This window comes from Vitis riparia, chromosome 17 (assembly GCF_004353265.1).
Source record: "Vitis riparia cultivar Riparia Gloire de Montpellier isolate 1030 chromosome 17, EGFV_Vit.rip_1.0, whole genome shotgun sequence".
Taxonomy (NCBI): Eukaryota; Viridiplantae; Streptophyta; class Magnoliopsida; order Vitales; family Vitaceae; genus Vitis; species Vitis riparia.
In genome coordinates, this window is record NC_048447.1 from 10,046,330 (window position 1) to 10,070,766 (window position 24,437).

Consider the following 24,437-nt stretch of genomic DNA (forward strand, 5'->3'; position numbering starts at 1 on the left):
CTCTTTAATTTTTCCTTTTTCTTTATTTTAATAATGAGAAAAAATTAGTAGTTGGTACAAATAATATGAGAAAATGTATAGATAATATATATATAAAATGAGAATGTACAATAATATGAGAAACCAAATGGTATAAATAATACTAAAAAATGTATGAATAATATATATATATATATATATATATATATATAAGAACTATAAAAGCGAAAATAATACGAATAATGTAAAATAATAACCCCTTTCAATATTCAACTTCATATTTATAAATGTATATTATATGCATGTAATTATAGCTATAAGTTACATTTTTACCAATTTAGTAAAAATCTGTTTGATAGTGATTCTAAAAAACGTTTTCAACCTTAAAAAACGCTTTCAACCTAAAAAACTGTTTTTGAAAAAAATATAGCGTTTTATAAATTTTAAAAAATATTTTTGAAAACCTAAAAAATTATTTACTGTGGGAAGAAAAAATTATTTGTAATATTTTTTTAAAGAAACACTTGATTGGTGATTTTCTTAAAGATATTTTTATTAAAAATACTTCAATCAGAAATAGTGCCAATCGACAGTCTAAGTTTTCTTTAAAAAAAAAAATTATAATACCACAATAATCGTTACGTTATCATCCCGGGAAAGAAAAACCCTTGTAATGGATTTTACTTTATATTTTAAGGTAGTGACAGCTGTCGGGGGAACTGATTTCGCGGCCCTGGACAATGTTTTGGGCTAATAGATTGACCTGCATTACAATTTTGAGGCCCGTTATTGGTTTGGACATGGGCCCTAACAATTTTAGCCCACTAAACCTATTTACTCCAAAACAGGGGTGGCCATGATCTGGGTGACTTAAGGACCACACCCTCTAGTTGGGCCTAGCCCACGGGAGCCCAACCCATTCAAAGAATCCACCGAGTGAGCGACCGGAAATCAGGTGATCCTGAGACCGCAACCGACGGTTGTGATTCTCTGAACCACCCTAGCTTACATGGTCTCTCTACCACTAGATATTCCATCCAAAGCCGCATTATCTCTACGGTAGCTGTCGTCTCTCGCCCGCCCGCCACCACGACCACGCTTCGGGAGGTGCAGAGCTCTCTCCTTTCCCTTTCTATCTGACAATCTCAACTTCCTCTGACATCATATCTTCATCATCATCACCTCGAAAACCGATTCTTTCATTTTCTTTTTTCTTTCCTTTTTCCTTTCTGAGTGTTTTTGTTTTGAGTTTCAGTGAAGGGTTTGACTATGGCGACTCAATCCACGCCTCCTCCCGACTCTACAACCGAAAAACCCCAAACCCCAGGTTTGATTTTCTCTCCCCTCTGATTTTCTTGAGCGTATATTCCATTGCCTTCTGTTTGGTTGCTGAGAAAAACGGGGAGTAAATGAGAATTTCAATTTTTAATTTTCTGGATTGTGTTATTTGGTTCTTAAAATGTGAAAAGCCCTCTCAAATCAGCGAAGTAGTAGTGTTTGGATTTGATCAGGTTTGGTTTCTTGTGTAACGAAATTGTAGTTTCTTTTTCAATCCTGCATTTTCTTAGCCTGGAAACAGTGCTATTGGATTTGTATTGAGGGTTAAATCAGTTAACAATTGTAATATTACTGTGCCGATCAGTTTGTTATATCGTTTCTTGATTCAAATTATTGGTTAATATCATTAAAGTCCATTTCTGGTTAGAATTTACGAATTTTATGAATTTTCTTTTTGCTACTTGTTGCACGTTTTGGATCAATTTTATCAGGGTGAGTTGGAAAAGCCTTTCTATGGGTTAATATGGTATGCTTAATCATAGGATTAGTCACTAGGGAATAGTGCCTGGTACTGCTTTGGCTGTCTCAAGAAAAGGGCTGAAAGGTGATTGGTAACTGTTTTTGAAGAAAAAAAAAATTGGAAAACAATTTTGACAATCAGAAAACAGAAAACAGTTTTTTATTCTTAAAAACTAAAAATATTGTATTTTCAAATAACATTTTTTAGTTATTTTCGCATAATTAATTTTTAAAAATAATTATATAAACATGGAGTATGATTAAAAATAAAGAATACATGTAAAAGTTATTTTTAAAACACATTTAAAAACATAGAAAATAGGTTAAAAATATTTTTGGTTTTCAAACAAACTTTTGTTGTATAAAATATGAGAACAGTTTTCAAAAACTGCTCTAAAAAACCGTTCTTAAAAATTGTTTTTAAGAACTGTTTTTGGAAACACTTCCCAAATAGAGTCATAGTAATCAGAAAGAAGTAAGAGACAAGAAGTTTACAAAACTTTGTGACATGTAGGCACCTTAAGATATTGTACTATACCAATCCTTATTGTATATTTTGTGGAGGTTTACTTAGTTCTTTTGATCAGGTTTGTACTTCATGAGGAGAACCTTTTATCCTTCTTATGTTTTTTTATCTATCAATACATTTGTTTGTTTCTGGCAAAAAATAAAATAAAAGAATAGTAGAGTGTATGAACACAACCTTCATCTCTTTCAGTGAAGTTTACCATTAAGGTGACTTTGCTTGGTTTGATTGTCATTCTTGTGCTGTCAAGTGTGAAATTGCTGGTTCGAGTCTCCATGCAGCTGCTTTTTGCAAAACCGCGGAAAGTGACTTTGGTTTCAATTCAAGCCTCCTGGACCTTGGAAAGGGATTTTTATTGGGTTATGATGGTCTTTTGATGAATAGACATTTATTGTAGGGTGCTATGTTAACCACTTTATCTATGTATCACCTCTAGTTTTTGAGCAACTTGAAGGGAAGGCAACATTTTTTCATGGGGAGTGAGAGGAGTAGATATAAATGAAGAAATTAAAAGTTTTGGGAGTTAATTAATTTTTTTATTTTTTATTTAAGATAACTTTTGCAAGTTGAGGAGGTTGCTATATGGGCTTAACTAGACTCCAAGGCAGTGGAATTGGCTCCTTGAGTTCTACTGAGGATTGGCTATAGGCAGATTGTGTTTATGTTTTGTCCATATCTTAAATTTCTTGAGGATAGATCTTTCAGTCTATTAATGATTATGTGAATGACCAGCTTATGGCTGCATAGGAGATCACACTTTTGAGTATAAGTTGGGTGATCTCACATGAAGGATTTAAAAATAGCTAAAAGGCCCCTTGATGTATAAACCTAGAAAAAAAAAAATGAATGATGACGTGCATTTAATATTTTATCCTTTTTTAAAATATCAGTGCTTTGTAATAGTCTTATCACTTGGTTAGAAAGGTACTTTAGTTCTTGTTGATGTTTTTAATCTCTTCATCATTCTTTATGCCATTTAGTGTCCCAAATCAATTAGTGCAGATGGTTGACGATAAAGAATAAGTTAACAAAGTAAATTTGGTTTTGTTTAATGGATGCTTGGATATACAATTCATATTGATATGCAATTTCTGAACTGCAGCTTCTGAAGTCGTACAACCAAGAAATGAGGATCAGCAAGATGCCAAGGCAGCAGCTACTATTTCTCCACCATCCGTGTTTGTGAACTCAGAACCCATGCGAGAGGAACAAGTACAAAATGCTGTTAAATTTCTTTCACACCCGAAAGTTAGAGGCTCTCCAGTCATCTACCGGCGATCTTTTCTTGAGAAAAAGGGCCTCACAAAAGAGGAGATAGATGAAGCCTTTCGCCGTGTACCTGTATGCATGTTATTAGTTCTACCTTTCTTAAAGACCATTACATTGAAACATCATATCAAACATATGTTGATCCTCAGTGTTGTCCGTGGGTTTAATTCTCTTTTCCCTCTTGTCATTGTCTGAAAATTACAGGACCAATCTCCAACTGTTACAGGTGTGCAGGCAGTTAGTGCAAATCAAGGTAATACATATTAGTGTTGGAGTCAAATCCTTTGTGATATAAGGTGTTATGTTAGAGCAGAGTTTAATTGCACTGTTTCTATGGTTGTTCCCTTTTGCTATATCAATTTGATACCAGATGGGCAGTTGAAGTCATCAAACATCCAACAGCAAGCCCAGGCACAAACTCTGCATCCTTCAGCAGCCACTCCTGCTGGTGTCATTTCCAAAACGGGAACCCAGTATCGATTTCACTGGTCTCATGCTTTTCTTGCTATAGGATTCCTTGCAGCTTCAGGTGCCGGAACAGCTATACTTTTTAAGGTATTAGCAAATAACCTTTGTGGTATCATTGCCATCTAACAGCACAAATTAGAATAGTCGATACCCAACTTCATTTTTTTGTGCCATGTTGGGTGTTGTACTCTTCCCCTATGCTTCTTATGCATTACCTCAAGTTGCTGGATATGCTAAATTTTTGTTAGTTAATTAAAGTGTGATCTTTCTATCAATATATCCCTCTGTCGTTTCCTATCAAAAATAAAATAAAATTTGAAGTGTGATCTAACCATCTATTAACATAATTTTTGCTTTAGAATGCTTTTATTCCTAGGTTGAAGTCCTGGATTCGCAAAATTGTATTGGAAGGGGAAAATGACATTGTGCAGAAATCTAACTCAAAACCAAGTTTGGCAGAAGAAGCAACAGCTGCCGCAAAAGCAGCTGCAGCTGCAGCTGCTGATGTGGCAAAAACAAGCCAGGAAATATTGGCTTCTAAAATTGAAGGTGGGATTAGAATGGAGTTTAGTCTATTTTACAGTGTGAAATTCCATCCTAGTACATGGATTTTTTTCCCCCTTGTTTTCATCCTCTTTTGTTTTTTGTTTTTTTTTTTTTGACCTCTGTTTCTTTGTTGATGGTTAATAGCCTTCACTATTGATGACCATTCCTTTATTATATATATTTTTTTCTTCCAGAGAACAGACGACTGGACGAATTTATGAATATGTTAAATGTGCAAGTACAGGAAATGAAGTCAATGAGCAATGCCATCAGGAAGTTGGAAGGTATTGAAGCATCTCTCTCTCTCTCTCTCTCTCTCGCGCTCTCCCTCTCCCTCTCCCTCTCCCTCTCCCTCTCCCTCTCCATTTTGAAATCCCTTCCCCCACCTGGAAAGAAAGAGAAAAAAAGAGAAAAAAATGAAAATGAGAGTAGTAAGTTTTAAATTCCTGCAATTTTCAAATATTGGAGTTGTGAGTCCTTGGACTTCAAGTTTCTCATAATTTGAAATTCCCAACAAAAGAAACAGGACCTTAGATAAATCATGCCATCTAGTGGTGGCTAATTACTGTCATATTTCAATCTTCATAAGGTAGTGGAGATTTATTCTTACAACAATTTCTTTCTTTGTGTAACATCAGGACCAAATAATTCAACTGGGAGACTAATTCAACAAGAAGATACTAGAGGCCTAATGACAACTTCAAAGGTGAGCTAAAAGATTGAAACTAGTTATAACTTAATTCATAGCCTCTGATAGATGAGTTATAAATCCTAGTTAACTTTGTTATTTATTCAAATGTTTTTACAGCATTTAAATGTGAATGGAAAGGCAGAATTTGACTCACGCTCAGGTGCTTATACAAGATTAAGTACTGATTTTCTGTTGTTTTATCTTTTTGATGCTTTGAATTGCCTCGTCATACAATTGAGAATTTTTTTACAGTGAGATCTTCATCTCCACCTGCATCTTCTGAACCCTCTGTTGCACCTCACCCAAAGTCATATATGGAGGTATAGAATTTTTTTATTTTTTAATCTTTTCTTTGCTTAATAATGTTGAAAAATGTAAGGTTTAACAAATCTGTAATTGCAGTCTCTGTTCATATTGTTTTTTACTGTTTTGATAGGAAAGTGCATAACTGTTATTTTAGACTTTAAAGCATGGGTTTCATGCAGCCAGATAATTGTAGAAACTGTTTTGATTTCTTGTTTTTAAGAGTATTTCTCACTTATCTTATGGAAATAATCCTTTCTGTAATTCCATTGGATGGTGGGGGATGACTAGGGGATGCAATGAAGAATGAAATGATCACTTTAGAATGTATAGTTTTTAAATCCCATATTTCTGGCTGTATTTAGACCCAGCCCAAACTTGAGTTACAGGTTCTCAAATTTATTTTTACTGAGATTCATTATAGCTAATTTGTTTCCAGACAGTTCTAACAGAATCATAACACCGCCATATTTCCCTCAATCTTGATGAAATAATAAAATATCTGGCAGTTGACAAAAAAATTGCTAACTCCTTGAAGAACATTTGAAATAACTTGCATGTGAGTTTCTTTCTGTTCAGTTCAAGCCCCATATCAAATCTGAATTTGGCTTACCAGTTGGTGGTAATTGACATATGAAATATGCATGATGATCCTTATCATTCCATCTGGAAATTGTGTTTATGTCTTTCCAGACAAAATTGGTTACTGGATTTACAGTGTTTTGATTGTCTGCCTATTTTATGAATTGCAAACTGTAGAACGCTATCCAACTGTTATGGAGAGGTAAAACTTTGATTTTGATTTTGAAATGGATTATTGTTTTATTTTTGGAATTATGTTCCAGATCATGGCCATGGTCCAGAGAGGGGAGAAACCTCCTAACATTAGAGTAAGTCCACTCCTCCCAGTTTCTGCATTTGGATTGACTTGTTTCTTGGGTTTATTAGTAATATTTCCCATTATGGATTTATTTTCAGGACATCAATGATTTACCCCCCAACCCAAATCAGCCACTTTCAAATCCTCGCTTGGCTCCAAGAACTAAGGTTTGCACTTCATGAGCTCTCTTTCAGTCTTCCAAAATATTTCTAATATTAGATCCAGGAACTAACAAAGACTTTTTGTATGTGGGAATAATAGATAGAATTTTGAGACTGGAGTCTAGTGTAAATATCATTTCTGCAAGGGGCTTTTTTGAAGAGTATCCATCTACTCACTTGGAAGGGCTTATTACATTGATTCTGCACTTTCAGTTTAAGAGTGGTTCCATCACAATAATGGTTAACTGATTGTTATGAATTGAAACTCTGCTAACCATTAATACATGTTTCATGATTTGATCCTTTAAAGAAAAGGACATTGCCAATCTACTAGCTACAATATTATGTTCTTTGGGATGATTTTGGGATAGGCAGCTAGTATGCAAGCTTTAGAAATACACCCTCTAATATTATGTTCTATTCCTCCTTGTGCGCCTCTTGTACCATCGCCTTTAGAGGTGTTCAGCTCAATGTTATTCATCTTAATCGGCTTTCAGTTTGTAATTCAAAGGGGGTGTATAACAGTGAGAGGAGTTGAGTCCGCCTTTGAGGAGATTTGTGTATCCTTAAAGCAGCCTATGCCTTTGTATATAGTTTTTTCTCATATGGTGGTGTTTAGTCCTACTTTGATCAGTATTATGTATTTTGTGGGGAGGTCCTCCCATCCTTCTCATGTTTTCATAATTAATATATTTTTTGTTTGATCAAAAAAAAAAAAAAATATGCCTCCAAAATTGAGTGAACAGATATCTTTCCCAACTAGTTCATTTTAATTCTCAGTAGTACTCCTCATTCATAATCTTTAATTTGTCATTATGATGTAGGTTTGGTCTTGAGCAGTTGAACTGGCAAAAAATAGCCTTTTATCTTCATGCCTCTGCACCATATCTCACTAACTAATATTTCTCTTTCACCTGAATAGCCATGGGAAGTTGGACAGGTTCAATACAGCGCAGGCCATGCCTATCAGTCTCAAGTAACTGGTGAAGGTTTCAATTCCAGGGCACAAGATAATGGAGTCGGCTATCAGTTGAATGGTGACAGTTCAACTTGGTGGCAGCAAAAGAATGCCAGAATCACAGAAATTGAAACTGAAGATGAACCCAGGACCGCATCTTATACAGCAAGTAATGAGCAACCCATTCAGCGTACCTGGGTTCCTCCCCAGCCACCCCCTATTGCAATGCCAGAAGCAGCTGCGGCCATCCGACAGCCAAAATCTTCTATTCAGAGAGAATCATTAGTTAACGATCAGTCAGTATCTCGTCCTTCAGATGAAATTGATGAGTTGCAGAGGATCACAAAGATATCTGAATCTGGAGGTGTAGTTGAGATCAAAGAAGAGAGCTCAGGACTGAACTCAAGTGAGATGCAACTAGAACAAGAGTAAAGCTATGCAAGAAATTGAAGAAGGGTTGGATTTGCTTGGTCAGCTAGTTGAATAAGTCTCCTGTTTCCCAATGGAAAGCTTCATGAAGGTATCCGTGCTCATACTTTTAATAATCATAATAGTAGCTGGAGGACATGAAACAATTAATATGAGTCCCTCCATTGTCTACCCTCACAGGATATTAAAACAATACATGTAAACTTACGCCATGAGAGGATAGACAATGTCAATAGGTGATGAACTTAATAGCAATTCCTCGCGTTTTTCCTCATTGTTTTGTTATCCATTATGTGAGTTTTTTGTCTGACAGTTTGAAGATTATCTGGCCTCTTGACAAACCCTAGCTTAACTAGTTGAAACTTTTTCTGGTTATTAGTCACAGTGCCCCTTCAATTTAAGGGTGTGTCCTAGCTAGCCCTACTTCCATGATATTTCTCTCTCTCTTTCCATACCCCTTAATTTTGGGCTCTACTGCTTGATATATCTTTTTAGCTTCAAATATGAGCTAGAGACCTAGAAATCTTATGTATTTAAGGTTTGCCTACTTTATGTTGATCCACCTAAAGTTTAGTTTTGATCCTTGCATTGCTGAATGTGCTGTGTGGTTGATGGGAAAATAAGATGGGTATGACTTTAGAATTCATTATCTGCCACATTCTTAGTCATAGAACTGTAAAGAATGCATTCAATTGGAAAACTCTCTTTGACTGCATGAAAATTTGACATTGCCAGAGACTTCCTTCTGATTTTCTAGCTAGATATTAAGAGATGGTACCTTTAGAAAATATTTTTAATATAAAAAGCAATATTTTTGAAAAAAAAAAAGAAAAAGAAAAAAATCAAGCATTTGACAAGATATTTAGAAAACATTTTTAAAAAGTTAAAAAAACATTTAGGATATGCTTGTGAACTACTTTTTGGAACAGTTTTTTGTTCTCCAAAAAAAAAACATGTTTAGCATCCAAAACCTGTTTTTGATTTTTTTTCTTTTCTTTTTAAGAACAAAAAAAGTGAGTATTTTCATAAAATATCTTTTACGTATTTTTTATTATTTTCACTTGTTTTATAAGGATTGTTTTAAAAAATATTTATACAAAGTAAAATAATTAAAAATAAAACAATAGATATAAAAATTATTTTTAAAATATTTAAAAATATTAAAAATAAATTAAAAATATTTTAAGTTTTCAAACAAATTTTTCTTTTATAAAAATCAAAGAATAGTTTTTAAAAACTATTTTTTAAAATTGTTTTTTAAAACGATTATAAGATAGACCTTTATTCTTTAAAAAAGTACTTAATAAGGGAATCTCCAAAAAGTCTTTTTAAAAAGAGCATTTTAATTAAAACACTTCAAATAGAAGCAATCTCAATTATGCTTTAAAAGTTTGTTTGAAAGTATTTAAAAAAAAGCATTTAGCCTAAAAAAAAAAAAGTTAAGGTAAATTAAGTATTTAAAAAGAATAAAAACACTTTAGAAAGTTAAAAAATCACTTATAATATTTTTTAAAGAAACATTTGATAAATAATTTTTCAAAAAACACTTCAATCAAAAGTTATTTAAATAGAAAGACTTTGAAACAAATATTCTAATTTTTATTTAGTAATTAAGAGTTTGTTTGATAGTGTGTATTTAGAAAACATTTTTACCTTGAAAGAACACTTTTGGACAAAGGTAAAAAGAAAGTTGTTTGGAAAAATTTAAAAAGAACTTTTAGGAAGTTGAAAAATTACTTATAGTATTCTATGGATGATTATCTCAAAAGCTCTTTTAAGGATAATTAAAAATATCTTAAATAAGAGTGTGTTTGACAATAATTTTAGAAAATATTTTTAATACTTAAAAAACTTTTATCATTTAAATATTATAAATATTTTTTAAAATCATTCTCAAACATACTCTAGATTAAGTAAATTGTATTTTCTTGGCTCACGCACGTATTATTAAATTTTGCTACAAAAATCCTTAACACTAACACATGTGCAAGGGACCACGTACCTTGTGCATACTTTTTTAAGGATAAGTTGATGTTGGGGTCAAGTTTATCCACAAGGCCTATAAAAGTAAAACATTTTGAGCATGTCCTCCACCCTCCTCCAAAGAGAGATGCACGCGTGTTCATTTCCATTCCTGCTTTTTTTAATCTGGTAGTGTTGTGGAGCATCATGTTTCCACCACGTTTATGGGGCGGTCTTGCTTTTGATGGTTGTTAAATGTTAATTAGACAATCAGACACGTTAGTCAACAATGGCGCTTCGATTAGACTAGATAGTACTCCGCCCGTGCCGCTGCCTATAATATTTCGTTCAGGCTTACGGCCTACGGGTAGGTCTTGCTTTAATGGCGCTGTGTTGTGCACTAGTCCAATTTTTAGCGGTCGCCCCTTGTAAATACTAGAAGCCTTTTATTATGGTGGACAGGGTGACGAATATGATGTTGGCTTTGGATATGAAATGAGATTTGTTGGATTAGACAACGAGTCAGAAAATCTCACTTTAAGTAAAACATTGAAAAGCGATGGATAATTTAAATTATTTGACATTTCAAGAGTGGATGCTTTGATTTTCAGTTCTAAGTATGGCCAATTAAAAGATTAAATTATTAAATTATTAAGTAATTAAGGGGTGTAGCTTGTGTTTGAGGCAGTGTTTGATATAGAGCTTAAAAAAATAATATTTTTCTTTATTTTCATATCAAATTTTTTTAAAAATTATAATTTTTTATTGAATTTAAATAATATTTTTCATTTCTCAGACATCTAGTCAAACAAAACCTAAATATGTTTTCTACCTTCCCAAATATTCTCATATAAAAATAAAATAACAACTTAAATTATTAAAAAGTATCATGAATTTTTTTTAAATTCAAATAATACTTTTTTAATATTCACTTCTTAAAATTAATTTGACCTTTTTTTTATATATATAAAATAAGGTTTTTGGGTTATCTTTGTCCAAAAATGTCAATTAATTGTTTCTGATCAATTTTCTAACTTTAAGTCATAAATAAAATTATAAATATAGAACCAATCTTATCAGGATGCAAGAGTCTTTATTTTTGTTTTTATGGAAAAAAAAGTGTTCTTAGAAAAAGGAATTGTATTTTTTTCTTTGTTTTTAGAAAATAGAAGAAATTCTTGTTTTAGTTTTTTAGAGAGAGAGAGAGAGGGTGCTCTGGTATGGAGAGAATTTTTATTTTTTTTCTTTTAATAGTGACAGCTTCGAATAATTTAAAATTTTTCAAAAATTGCTCTCTTATCTCTAGCATTGATGGAATCGGATCGGGTAAGCTCACTTGAACACCTTAACTCCAATACTTTTAAAGTAAATTTCTTCTATTTCAAAAAGTTTTTACGTGACCTAATTGTATGTTTTTAAACAACACCCAAGAGATCACGACATCAATTTTCCCAATAACTCCACCTCGTATATCAACATCTGATCCCTTCATTCAACCCTCCGATATTTCCATAATTCATGGTCTTTATAGATCAGCCGGAATTGTGTCATGTGTAGAACGTGTAGGAAGAGTGTAAATCTAAAAAAATGTTTTAGCGGTTAATTTTTTATAAAATTTAAAATAATTTTAATTTTATTCTATTCTATTTTATTAGTCTTATATTTTTTGGAAGAGTCTTATTGGGATTGTCTTAGTGGAGTCTCATTCCACTTATAAGTAGAATTCCGTTCCACTTTCAGTCCTATTCCACTTACAAGTAGAGTCTCATTGTGATTGTGTTAATAACCTACAAAAGCAGATCACGTTTCACTCTCTAAATACCAATTTTTCAGAGAGTTTTTCAGAAAGCCTTTTATACATCTATTTGGAGGAATTTATTTTATTTTATTTTATTTTTTTCAAAACATGAGTTGCACACATCTCGAGATCTGGCGAATGCACCTAAGGTGAGATCTAGAAAATGCACCTAAGGCGAGATCTAGTTGTTGAATCCTAGAGGTAGATCACTGGTACCCTAGTACACCGAGTTCATCTTCGAGGAAGGCGAATTTATTTGAAGGATAATGTTTGTCACGTCTCAGTTGATAAGTTTTTCTTCTTATTCATTTTATTCTTTGTTTGTATCTTTTAGTCTAGTCCTTTTATTTCCATACCTTTAAACCAATAGAACGCAACTAGTTGCATACATGGAATGTGGCCATGAAAATGGTGAAAATGCGGTCCACTTAAGCATCATATTATATTTGTGAGTGAGTAGTTGTAAGGGTTTGACTCAGACTGTCATGTCCCAAAACCCACTCTAAGGGCATGACAGTCATTTCACACCTCAAGTCCAAAGGTTCAAAGTGGAAACGACACAAACATTCATATTGTAACTGAAAATTTACCAATTACCAAATTCTTATTCAGAGTAGTAGAACAAAATTCTAAAATCTTCAAGTATTAACTTTAAAAAAAACTAACACATCAACCAAAGTGTTATTGTCCAAATTCAAAAATGGGGAATTAAAGTTTAACAGCTAAACAATGTCAAAATAAAGTTTGAACCAAAATCCTAACAAAGAAGAATTCCCCAGCCTAACCTTCATTCCTCGCCCGAACTGAGAATACCTGAAAAATTATCAACGAAGAGGCATCAGCTTAAAGCTCAATAAGGAATATCAATACAGTTTCATGAATCAAATATTTTCAATCATGCTTGCAAATAAGAAATATAACATATACTTATTTTCATAAAAACTTTTGAGTTCAAAATACTATACATTCAAACTTTTTAACAAAACTTTCTCATATCCATTTCAAAACAATTTCTCATCGAAACCAAATTGAATACATTCAAAATATCTTTACTTTGATTATCAAATAACAAATTGTACCCAATTAGGTAGGTCTTCACAAATGAGTGACTATTTTCAAATTTGATCTAGTTAAGGCGAACAAAATCAAATGTCAATATGTGGACCCCACATTTCGGCTCAATGCGCTTCCCACTCGATGACGAGCTCGATTTTTATTTAGAAAAATGATTTTATTTGATTATTTGAAAATGACTTGGAGTCGCCACTTATTTTTGTTTTATTTTTAAAGGGTAAACAAAATAAGAAAGAAAAACCCTAAGTGTGACTCCTTATTTTGGAAAAGGTGGTCAGTGAAAAACCGGATCAGGTTCGGGGGTCAGGTTACTTATCGGGAAGGTACGGTAAAGACCGTAGCACCCCTCTAAGTCCCTAAAGTCGGATCTCTACTAATGAGATGAAGCAATCATGGCAATCAATGAGAAAATCAATAAATACCTAGAATGATTATGCACGTATGAAAATCGGAACACTCAATGAAGAATAACCAAAATGAGAGCAGAGCGTACCTTGGCATCAAACGAGTCGTCATGCGCTATCAAGAAAGGGGGTTAGTGCACAATAACAATCACGAGATATGTCACACATGCCACTAAACCAAATAAAGAAGCACCAATATCATGTATGACATTTCATTCAATTCCGTTTTTATTTTAAAGGAAATTTATTTGATGTCGGGCCCCCACCATAGCCCATTTATTTTGCATGAACCAAATCTGTAAATTCCATCACTAGGAATTACAAAATTTGATTCTTGCTTATTTTAAAACAGTTTAAAAACAGGGGAGATGAAAATTGCATGCCCAAAGGAAGAATGGCATCAACATTTGATTAAAAATGAGACTTTTAAAACCTAAAATCTCTAAAGATGGAAGATGGGGAAGTTGAGGTTATTTGAGAAGTTGGAATTTGGAAAATCATTTACAAATGGGGTTTAGAAAAATTATTTAAAAAAAATGGGATTTGAAAAACTATTTTTAAAATCAAAGAGGAAGAAAATGAAGGTGACACGTGGCCTCAATGAGGCCATGCAAACCATACCGGAGTGGGATCCTAAACTTAAGGTATCTTGAGCATTGACTGAGTGTTACTCCATTCCTGCCTGTAAAGTAGACCTCCCGAAGTTTTCTTAATATCCCTAATACCCTTTCCCAAGCATGAGCGCATGAATAACTCAATCCTCTGCTGATGTTGCTGGAAAACTGAAGCATAGCGACCATCCTTCCCTTGCATTAACATCTCAGCCTTAAAGACCTGAATTCCAACTCGCCAGGTGTCCCAAATCTCTGGGGAGTTTAGTAGATCCGGGCAAACAGTGTGAAGGGTGTGCCGTTGATTATCTGTAACAAGATTTCTATGTATTTCTGGAGGCATTGAAGAACTTCTGCTGCAATCAGTACCAGATGGACTGCTGAATATTATACCAAGGTGCTGCTTGTTTTGCCATTATTGAGATTGATTTGCTGGAACTCAGCTCTCCCATGTTGATTTTCAGCATACATATTGTGTAGTTTCTCTGCCTTTTGCAACCTAGAAAAGGTTGCATTGAACCTCACCACCATGATATTCCGAGGGGCAGATTCCCCTCGGCATATTTAGGTCTTTCCCCCATCAAAGCTCATATCTCTTAGAATGGTCACAAGTGTATCGATGCTTACAATTATCCGCTCATCTGGATCACTGTTTCCTATGAAACTGTTATGGATAATGATAACAGCAGGCCAATTAATGAGATTCTCCTTTAGAGCCGAGGACTCAACAGCAGGCAATACCTTAAGAGACATGATGGTATGCATCACCAAGCCTAATATACCCATGAACTCTTTGGAGTTGTAGCCGCATATCATGCACTTTAAACTACTAGTTTTCCCTTGCTCTGGGTATATTCTTTGTTGAGTGTGGTTCTCAGTGGAGATAAGAAAATTCTACCCTTTATTTGCAAACCCTTTGGTGCTTTTCAAGAAGGAGGTTCTTGGCTCATTGCATCTTACACCAATATCCAGAGTGTTCAATTTGCGTCCATAAAAAGTCAAAGAGGTTTACTTATCAAAAGGACTCCCAAAATCTCTCATTAGTGAGATCGTGCTTCTTCGACTCATTCCGCCTACAGTATGTAATCTGAAACTCTTCAGCCAAGTTGACCAAGTTAAGCCGGTGAGAAAAAGATTTTTGCAATGACAATGGAGTTCTCTGCATCCAAACTCGTCAACACTTTTCTGACATTCCCACCCTTGTTGAAGGATATCATGCATGCCATGAAGGCGAGGTAACAAGAAAGATGACCTGCAGATAGGGTCCCAGAACATGCTAAACCTAGCAGCCCTGTACCCATCAAATGGATGTCTGAGGCCATTTGATATCAAAGATGCATCCCACAGTCGCACACCATGGGAGCTTGATGAGAAGACCAGCTAGGTGTCACAAGAAAGATATGACTGGACTAGTGTCAAAGGATACTGATAGCCCGCGAAACTCTCTAGCATCGTCTAGTAGACTATTCAAGGCTAGGAACCAGCCCAAAGCTGGTAGCATGCACATCAAAGTGGGCCTGCATGTGGATTCTGGTACCGGGTAGCCAAAAACCACTTTTCGGATCCAAGTACTTGCCCCATTTTTGTAATTCTTGAGCAGTTTCTTCATCACTTCCGTCGGTGCATGTTCATCAAATTTGGGTTTAATATGATTATGTCTGCATCAGATCCAGCAGGTATTGCTCCTTTCCTTGGATACATGTTGAAGATTCTAACCCATTCAGTGCTTGTTATCCGGACATAATCAATGACTGAGATTTAGCTAGACTCCACCATTGTGTCCCAAACCAGATGCATCCTCTCCTCAATACCATTGACACCATTAGGAATTTTTCGGAAATCATTAATTCCAAAAGCCTTCTGTGTGGAATTGAAGGCGCAATGATCAGTCCCTACAAGCTGCAGATTTCCAGTTGAAAAAGCAGCTTGAAGGGACTTGTCATGTCCCGATGCTCTAATAAGGGGACTCATTACATACTTTGCTGCGTTGATGAAGTCAGGATCCCAGAGCCCAAAATCATCAAGGACTAACCCAGAAACTACTGGCTCTCCAATAACCCTCTGTCCTGATTTTCGAGCTTCAACTATTTCTTCCATCATATCAATGCTCATCACATGAACTACATAGAGAGGCGTGTTAACAAAACTGGCCAACCGAATAGCTTTAGCAGTTGCCTCTCCTTCTAGCACGGGTGGCCTTGATCTGGACTGTTTCTAATGCTCGTGCCCAATACCGAGATCACTACCTTGGGGTTATCAACTGACTGCTATAATGCTTATAAGGCTTGTATCAAACCCTCATTCGCCACATGAAAACATCCATGACTGCACTTTGGCACTTTCTGGACCCAGCCATCTCCAGAACAGTTAAGCATTGATCATTGGGCAGCACGCCATATTTAGCATTAATCCTCTTTGCTTCTGCTTCACCAGAATGCTCTAGTTTCTCATCAAGGTTCGCACTGATAATTGTAGGCTCGGGCTTTCTCATCAGCATGACATCATTAATTTCATCATTTGTTCCTCCCTCTCGCAAATTCAATTCAGCATCATCAGTAGCTATAGCTCCGGCATCATCAGAAGACTTTTGTTTTGTTTCATTCTATCCCGGAAATGCCTAAATCCATGATATCCTTCTGATCATCCTCTGTCAACTCTGTAGCCTTGTACCCATATTCTTGCCCTTCTTCATCTTCATCTTCTACTTCTCCCAATTCAGAAATATGATATCATCAAGCCTCTAGACTTCGTTTCTTATCGTCATTCATCTTAACAGCTGGCAATACATCCATTCACTGTGGATCATTCTAGCTTGAATTATTGATGACAGCCACGGAGTCTCTCTTGCACTGTTTCCACTGCAGAACCGGTTTCTGGGTTTAATGGGTTCATGAGTTTTGAGTGCAAGGGTGAAAGGATGGGGAGATAAAGTGAGTTTGGAAAAGGAAAGACGTCGGCAGAGGGTTTCTGAAGGAGCCAGAATGACCATGCACGCATGGGTCATTTATCGGAATTGGATGAATGATAAATGAATGGGATTAGCGAAGACATGGGTGAGTGAGCATGAAGTCAGTCATGTACGCAGGATTTCTTGTTCCTGGGAAACGACATTAGTGAAATGAAGGGGGTTGGAAATGGTAGATGAGTGGGGAAAGAGATGGTGGATGGGTGACGAAATAAAATGGTAAGAGAAATGGATGATAGGAGTGTGGTGATATGCATGGGCAGGGAATGAATGGTGGATAATGGGTATTTGGAAATTAGAAGTGTAGACATGGAGGTGAAATGTGATGGGTACGTGGGCAGTGGATATGATGATTGGTTTATTAGGTGATGGGATAGAAGTAGCTGCTGATAGATTGACATTCAACCATAGCATTAGAGAGACCCCACACATGGTGTAAAGCATTCCACTTCCATGAATATCTTCTTAATCCTTGCCCAAAAAGGTACTCCAGCAAACCCCATTCTCCACTGAGCCCCCAACTTTAAGCCCAATTCACAGCCCATCCAAGCCAACATCGGCAACATAGAGATGGTCACCAACAAGCACTGCTGTGGGAGCAGTAAAACCATCATCTCGGTAAGTAACTCTTTCAGTATCCAGACAAAATCATGTCAGCTTGTTGATATGTTTCACTTATAGCCAATTTAGTATTTGTCATGGACTCTGGATGCTTTAACAAATTCTCAAAGAGATGCTTCTTCAAAAACCTGCTGCTACAGTTGTCTTCTTCTCCTATCATCCATGCGAATAGACCCACAACTCTCTAACTCAAACAAACTGTACCCAAAATCATCTTCATAGTGCAAACAACTCAAGCCTCCTTGAACAGCGGGGTTAACTTCTCTGTTGGAGATACCTTCTGCAATGTATTGTGAGTTTCTCTACAGAGTACCAATACCTCCTCTGGTACCAAATATTTCTAGGCAACTTAGCGGCCATACCTCTGTCAAGGCATAACAGCATCTTAGAGGATTAACCATGGGCTAGCTGCTGTAATTAGTGATGCATCTTCATCTTTCCCAAACGCAATATTCCACTCGTTTCTGCACTTCATAACCCTTCTTCCAGTGCGGCTTGCAGAGCCTTCTCTCCCCCTGAAAAAGACATACTTCCCAAGCAGCTTGCTACCTTATTCACCCTCAAACCCACGAATCTCCTGATTTACCTCATGGAAACATGTCAACCAAAATAGCCCTCCCATCAAGTGACTGATTCATCTCTGATACCCAACATCTCAACCGCACCAACAATAGAGGAAAAAGGAGCCAAAGCAGAAAAGAAACAAGGGAAAGATAAACCAGAAATAAAGCAAAAAAACATGAACGTATTAGAGCCTCATTTTAGGTGACATCCATGGGCTAATACGGGTGAGGAGATCAAACCAGAGTTACAAAGTATACGAGAAACGTAGTTCCATTAACTCCAAGCCAAAGCACAAGGATCACAGCAAAATCAGTAACAACAAGAAGGAAATGATCCAGAAAATCAAGAGATTCCAGCATATAATCGAACCAAACTGATGAGTAATGCAAAGCAAACCAAAATGAGAAGAATATGAGTCAAAGCAAACAAGAAAATCACCTCAAACTCACCTACAGCTGCTCTCTACTCCTCTATTCTCTTTCTTCAAGCTTTCTCTTCAAATAAATCTCTGGAACCAGCGAGCTCCCTTCCCTCTCCTACTAAAAAATCACCCAACAAAAACTCTCCTCCTTCCAAAATATCTCTCACGGCAGCCTCCAAAACCTCCCATAGTTTGCTGCCCCTCACTTCCCAAAACCCTCTGTTTTTCTTAGTTTTTTTTTTTTTTTTCTCGTCTGCCTCTAACTTCCTAAAAAAAACCCAACCAAAAGCCCACCTCCTCAAAAGCTTTCTGCCACCTTTCTCTAACCAACCCCCTGCAGCTCACAGCCACCTCTGCCAATATCTCTTCTTTTCCTCTCCCGGATTTGCCCCTCTAACCACATCTGCAGCAACAGCCACCACCACCTGCCCTGCAACTGCCAGCCTCCACTCCTCATCACATGCAGCTGGCAACGTCCTCACAAAAAAAAATCAAATACGCTCCTCCTTCTAGAACCTTCCTCCAAGTGTCACCCTTCCATTGGCACTCCAAAAGCACCAATCTGATTCCTCAACAACCAACCATGCATGGACACGTGGCTCCTTGAGATCATGACACTTGGCAAAATTGGGCTGCACAAAAACGAGCCCTAAATGGGGGTCTACACAATAATTATAACCCGGTTGACTAGGGTTATAAAGTCAACTATTATAACTCGTTAACTAGGGTCATAAGGTCAACTATTATAACCCATTGATTAGGGTCATATAATATCAACTATTATAACCTGTTGATTAGGACCGAATATATCAACAATTATAACTCGTTGACTAGGATTATAGGAACAAGAATCAAACATTTTATTTCATTAATTCAAACTTGCAAAACAAAATATCATATCTCGAAAATTTTTCATTTTTCATAAATAAAGAAGATTCTCAAATATACTTTTCATACAAAACACATATTTAATTTATGCGAAAAGATAAAAATAATATTTTTACTCATTTCAAAATACAATATAAAATGGAAATTATTTTCTTTTATAAAAATCCACATTAATTTCTCTTACCTTGAAGAAGCGCTCAAAAACTTGAAGTATTTAGCTTGATGAATTTAGTCATCACTTAACATAATATCACGTCTCAGTTGATAAGTTTTTCTTCTTATTCATTTTATTCTTTATTTGTATCTTTTGGTCTAGTCTTTTTATTTCCATACCTTTAAACCAATAGAACGCAACTAGTTGCATACATGGAATGTGGCCATGAAAATGGAAAAAATACAGTCCACTCAAGCATCATATTATATTTGTGAGTGAGTAGTTGTGAGGGTTTGACTCAGATTGTCACGCCCCAAAACCCACTCCAAGGGCATGACAGTTATTTCATACCTTAAGTCCAAAGGCTTAAAGTGGAAACGATACAAACATTCATATTGTAACTGGAAATTTACCAATTACCAAATTCCTATTCATAGTAGTAGGACAAAATTCTAAAATCTCCAAGTATCAACTTTAAAAAAAACTAACACATTAACTAAAGTGTTATTGTCCAAATAACTCCAAATTCAAATAATTTAAATGGGGAATTAAATTTTAACCATTAAACAATGTCAAAATAAAGTTTGAACCAAAATCCTAACAAAGAAGAATTCCCCAGCCTAACCTTCACTCCTCGCCCGAACTGAGAATACTTGAAAAATTATCAATGAAGAGACATCAGCTTAAAGCTCAATAAGGAATATCAATACAGTTTCATGGATCAAATATTTTCAATCATGCTTGCAAATAAGAAATATAACATATACTTATTTTCATAAAAACTTTTGAGTTCAAAATACTATACATTCAAACTTTTCAACAAAACTTTCTCACATCCATTTCAAAACAATTTCTCATTAAAACCAAATCGAATGCATTCAAAATATATTTACTTTGATTATCAAATAACAAATGATGCCCAATTAGGTAGGACTTCACAAATGAGTGACTAGTTTCAAATTTGATCTAATTAAAGTAAACAAAATCAAATGTCAATAATTATAACCCGGTTGATTAGGGTCATAAAGTCAACTATTATAACTCGTTGACTAGGGTCATAAGGTCAACTATTATAACTTATTGACTAGGGTCATATAATATCAACTATTATAACCCGTTGATTAGGGCCGAATATGTCAACAATTATAACCCGTTGACTAGGGTCATAAGAATCAAAATCAAACACTTTATTTCATTAATTCAAACTTGCAAAACAAAATATCATATCTCCAAAAATTTTCACTTTTCATAAACAAAGAAAATTCTCAAATATATTTTCCATACAAAACACATATTTGATTCATGTGAAAAGATAAAAATAATATTTTTACTCATTTCAAAATACAATATAAAATATAAATTATTTTCTTTTATAAAAATCCGCATTAATTTCCCTTACCTTGAAAAAACGTTCAAAAACTTGAAGTATTTAGCTTGACGAATTTAGTCATCACCTAACATAATATCATACACAATTATTTAAAGGTAAAAATTTGACAATCCTAAAAATATTTTATTTAGTATTAGGGATCCTAATTAATTTTTCATGCTAATATTATTACTACACAATATTATTTTCAACTTCTTAAACAATAATAATTTAATTTAATGAATTTCCAAATTTTTTATAAACTCATATTTATTTCAAATCTTATTCAACCATTTATTTCTTTTGTATACTCAAACTAAATTAAAACTTTTATTAAAAACAATTACTATATTATTACTATATTTTTTCGATACCTCATAACATCTAAACAGCCCTACTGTAAGTCACTCACAAGCATCCAAATCACACAATTATTATTATTATTATTATTATTATTATTATCATTATCATTATCATCATTATTCTTATTAATCCCAACTATTATTATTATTATTCTTATTATTATTATTCTTACATTACTTACAAACATCCAAATCACACAATTCTTACTAAGATTAATAATATGTCATCTCTTACTTAACAAAATATCCCTTGTACTTTTAACAACTCCAACAACCCCACTAATTATACTCATTATTATTATTATTTTAATTTATTCAACTACCACTCTGTCTCTCACACGATTACATATTATTATATTTTTTCTTTCTTTAGTGCCTCAAATCCAAAATCTAGAAACATGCAATTCTTTTTCTTATTATTTTCCAATCCCTTAAACCACATATAATCATAGATTAAAAAGATTTCGAATTTCCTTATTTTCATCGATGAAACAACTTATATTCATAATTTCAATCTTTTGATCTTTAAATAAATTAACTAAACTAACCCTAATCTAAATTAAAAATTTCTAAAGAATAAGTAATGTGTTCAAAACTAACTAACGAATATAATATATTAACTAGAGTTAGAATCTTATCTGAAAAAATCTGAACTTCAAACTCTATACCTTTAAACCTTTAGCCCTACGTTTTCCAATTATTTATTGGATTTTTGGTTAATAGAGTTTTTTGAATAAAGAAGATAAGAGGAAAATATAATTTATACCTAAAATTTTTAATTGTAAAAAAACTCTTTTACTTTTAATGAGTTTAATTAATTAATTAATTTTTAATTTATTATTTTGCCCCTAAAGTTTATTTTGGGGTGTTACACACACCACTGGACCTGGGTGGGCGGCATATTCTGTTTCTATGAGGGTGCAAAGATAAAGGACACTTCTCCCAAAAGCTCAGTCTTTAGTCCTGTCTTTCTCATTCGTACTCCATAGAAGGCCAAAATGAGGAAAATGGCATCTTTTCGGGTCTATATTGATCAGATGCCCATCTTACTTTCATTCAAATTGATTTAGTCCACGAAATTGCATATTTAAAATAAAGAAGATGATATAAAATTAGAGATGCTTGGTCTCCATGAGCTTGTCCTTTGCACATATAGGCTTTGTTTAATAAAAGAAATAATTCTTTTCAAGCTCCACAAGAGCTTTTATGTATGTTTTTAAAAAGTCAAAAACTTTTTCTTGAATTTAGTAAGTGTTTTTATATTTATTTTGCTAATTTTATGGAAAGAGATTTATTTGGCTAATTTTATGGAAAGAGGTATAGCTTAAAAAATAAAAAAACTTAATATGAAAGTTAAAAAACTACAATTAATTGTTTAAAAGGAATTAAATAATTATCATATTTATGAATCTAACTCTTCTTATATTTTTTTTTAAAGAGTAACCTATTTTTGACATAAATACTTTTTACCATTTTAAATATTTACATGTAAAATTATAAAAATAAAAAGGTATTTTACAGAAAAAAAAAATGAGGGTATTTTTGTTAAACTGAAGCCAAAAAATAATGAAAGATTAAGGGTTTGTTTGATAATTATTTTTAAAAATAATTCTAAAAAATAATTTTTGAAAACCATTTTCTAATTTTTGTATAACAAAAATATGTTTGGAAATCTAAAATGTTTTTAACCAATTTTAATACTTTTAAATATGTTTAAAAATAATCTTTATATCTAAAGTTTTATTTTTTTATCATTCTATATGTTTATATAATTATTTCTTAAAACAGTTATTAGAAACGCAAATGAAAATAATTAAAAAATATTATCTGAAAATACTCTATTTTCTATTCCTAAGAATAGAAAATATAAAATAGTTTTTGACTATTAAACGTATTTTCTATATTTTTTGTTTTGTAAAATAAAAAATTATTATAAAAATAGTTCTCAAACAAACTCTAAATTTTTAAAATTAGGTTTTTAATTACTTTTTTAATCAAATAATTCAAAAAGCTATTGCTTTTTGTAGAAGTCCTATTTTACTTAAAAAGTTATTTCATATTAAATAAAACTTTTATTAGAGGAACATTTGAAACTACTTTTTGTTCAAAGAGCTTATAATAAAAAATAAAATTTTAAAAAAGCATTGCTAATTATAATAGTTCTTGTTTGACTCCATGTGAGAAATTGTTTTATTTTTCAATAAAATTTTTATAAATTAATATTACCCTTTAAAAATTGTTAAAGAAAAACTATTAAAAAAAACAACAAGAAAACAAGGTTGAGCTTTAAAATTTCTTTTTTTAATCTTTATAAATAAATAATATTCTTTATTATTATAAAGAAATTCAAATTTTAGTCGTAGAACATGCATATTTGACCTAGAATAAAAACAAATTTTCATACTAGTTCTTCTTTATGCCATTATGGTAAAGTAGATGTACATTGATTTTTAATAATAATAAAAAATAAAAAAATATAGTATTGTTTATCATTTTTTTTTAAGTGTTTTTTATATTTAAAAAAATAAATTTTAGAAAATTTAATCAAACAAAATCATATTTTTCTTTTAGTTTTAGAAACGGATAAAAACAACTTCTACTAGTTTTTAAAAAATGTTCTATATTTTATTTTGCTTTTATTGAACAATGATTAGGTTAAGAATTTTTAGAAATAGTTTTTTATTTTTAAAAATAAAATATTATTTTTAAATCAGAGTGTCAAACAGAGTCATGAATCGCCTTTAAAATACATCCCCTCTTAGAAGTAGTATTTCAAACGAATAAAACGTGTAAATATTAGTTGATGAGTCGCATCTGATAACGGACAACGAAAAAGGGAGTAGAAATAATTTCCCCCTGAAGACTGAAAACACGTGATTTCCTTCCACATGCGTAACACGCCCTCATGGCTGTAGGCACGTGATCCATCTGTCGATTCTGTCCCACTCTCACTCTTGGACTAAAGGCAGACCGCCCTCTCTATCCACAAATTTCTCAAATATTACGTGCCAATCATATTATTTTTTATTTTTGGTCTTCTCTCATTCTTATTTTTCTTATATTAAAATTTTAAAACCTCATTAATAAAATAAAATAAAATAATATTCATTCTCATTAAAAGACTACAAATAATCCCTAAATTTTGATTTAATTAACCCATATAAAATTTATTAGGATATTGTTTCGATATATTTCTAATTTTCAAATTTTCATCCTAAATCATTAATGGAATCACAT

The 24,437-nt window shown here is 33.3% G+C and overlaps 1 protein-coding gene across 1 annotated transcript; it reads left to right on the forward strand.

The window, feature by feature from the left end:
- Positions 1–988: 988 nt before the first annotated feature.
- On the forward strand, positions 989–8,585 carry LOC117904935 (peroxisomal membrane protein PEX14-like). Its single transcript, XM_034817760.1, has 13 exons — positions 989–1,086; positions 1,235–1,306; positions 3,405–3,643; positions 3,776–3,824; positions 3,942–4,126; positions 4,399–4,588; positions 4,780–4,869; positions 5,224–5,291; positions 5,394–5,436; positions 5,529–5,596; positions 6,425–6,469; positions 6,558–6,626; positions 7,543–8,585. The coding sequence occupies exons 2-13, from the start codon at positions 1,249–1,251 to the stop codon at positions 8,008–8,010; spliced, it is 1,572 nt and encodes a 523-aa protein (XP_034673651.1). The 5' UTR covers positions 989–1,086; positions 1,235–1,248; the 3' UTR covers positions 8,011–8,585.
- Positions 8,586–24,437: the final 15,852 nt, after the last annotated feature.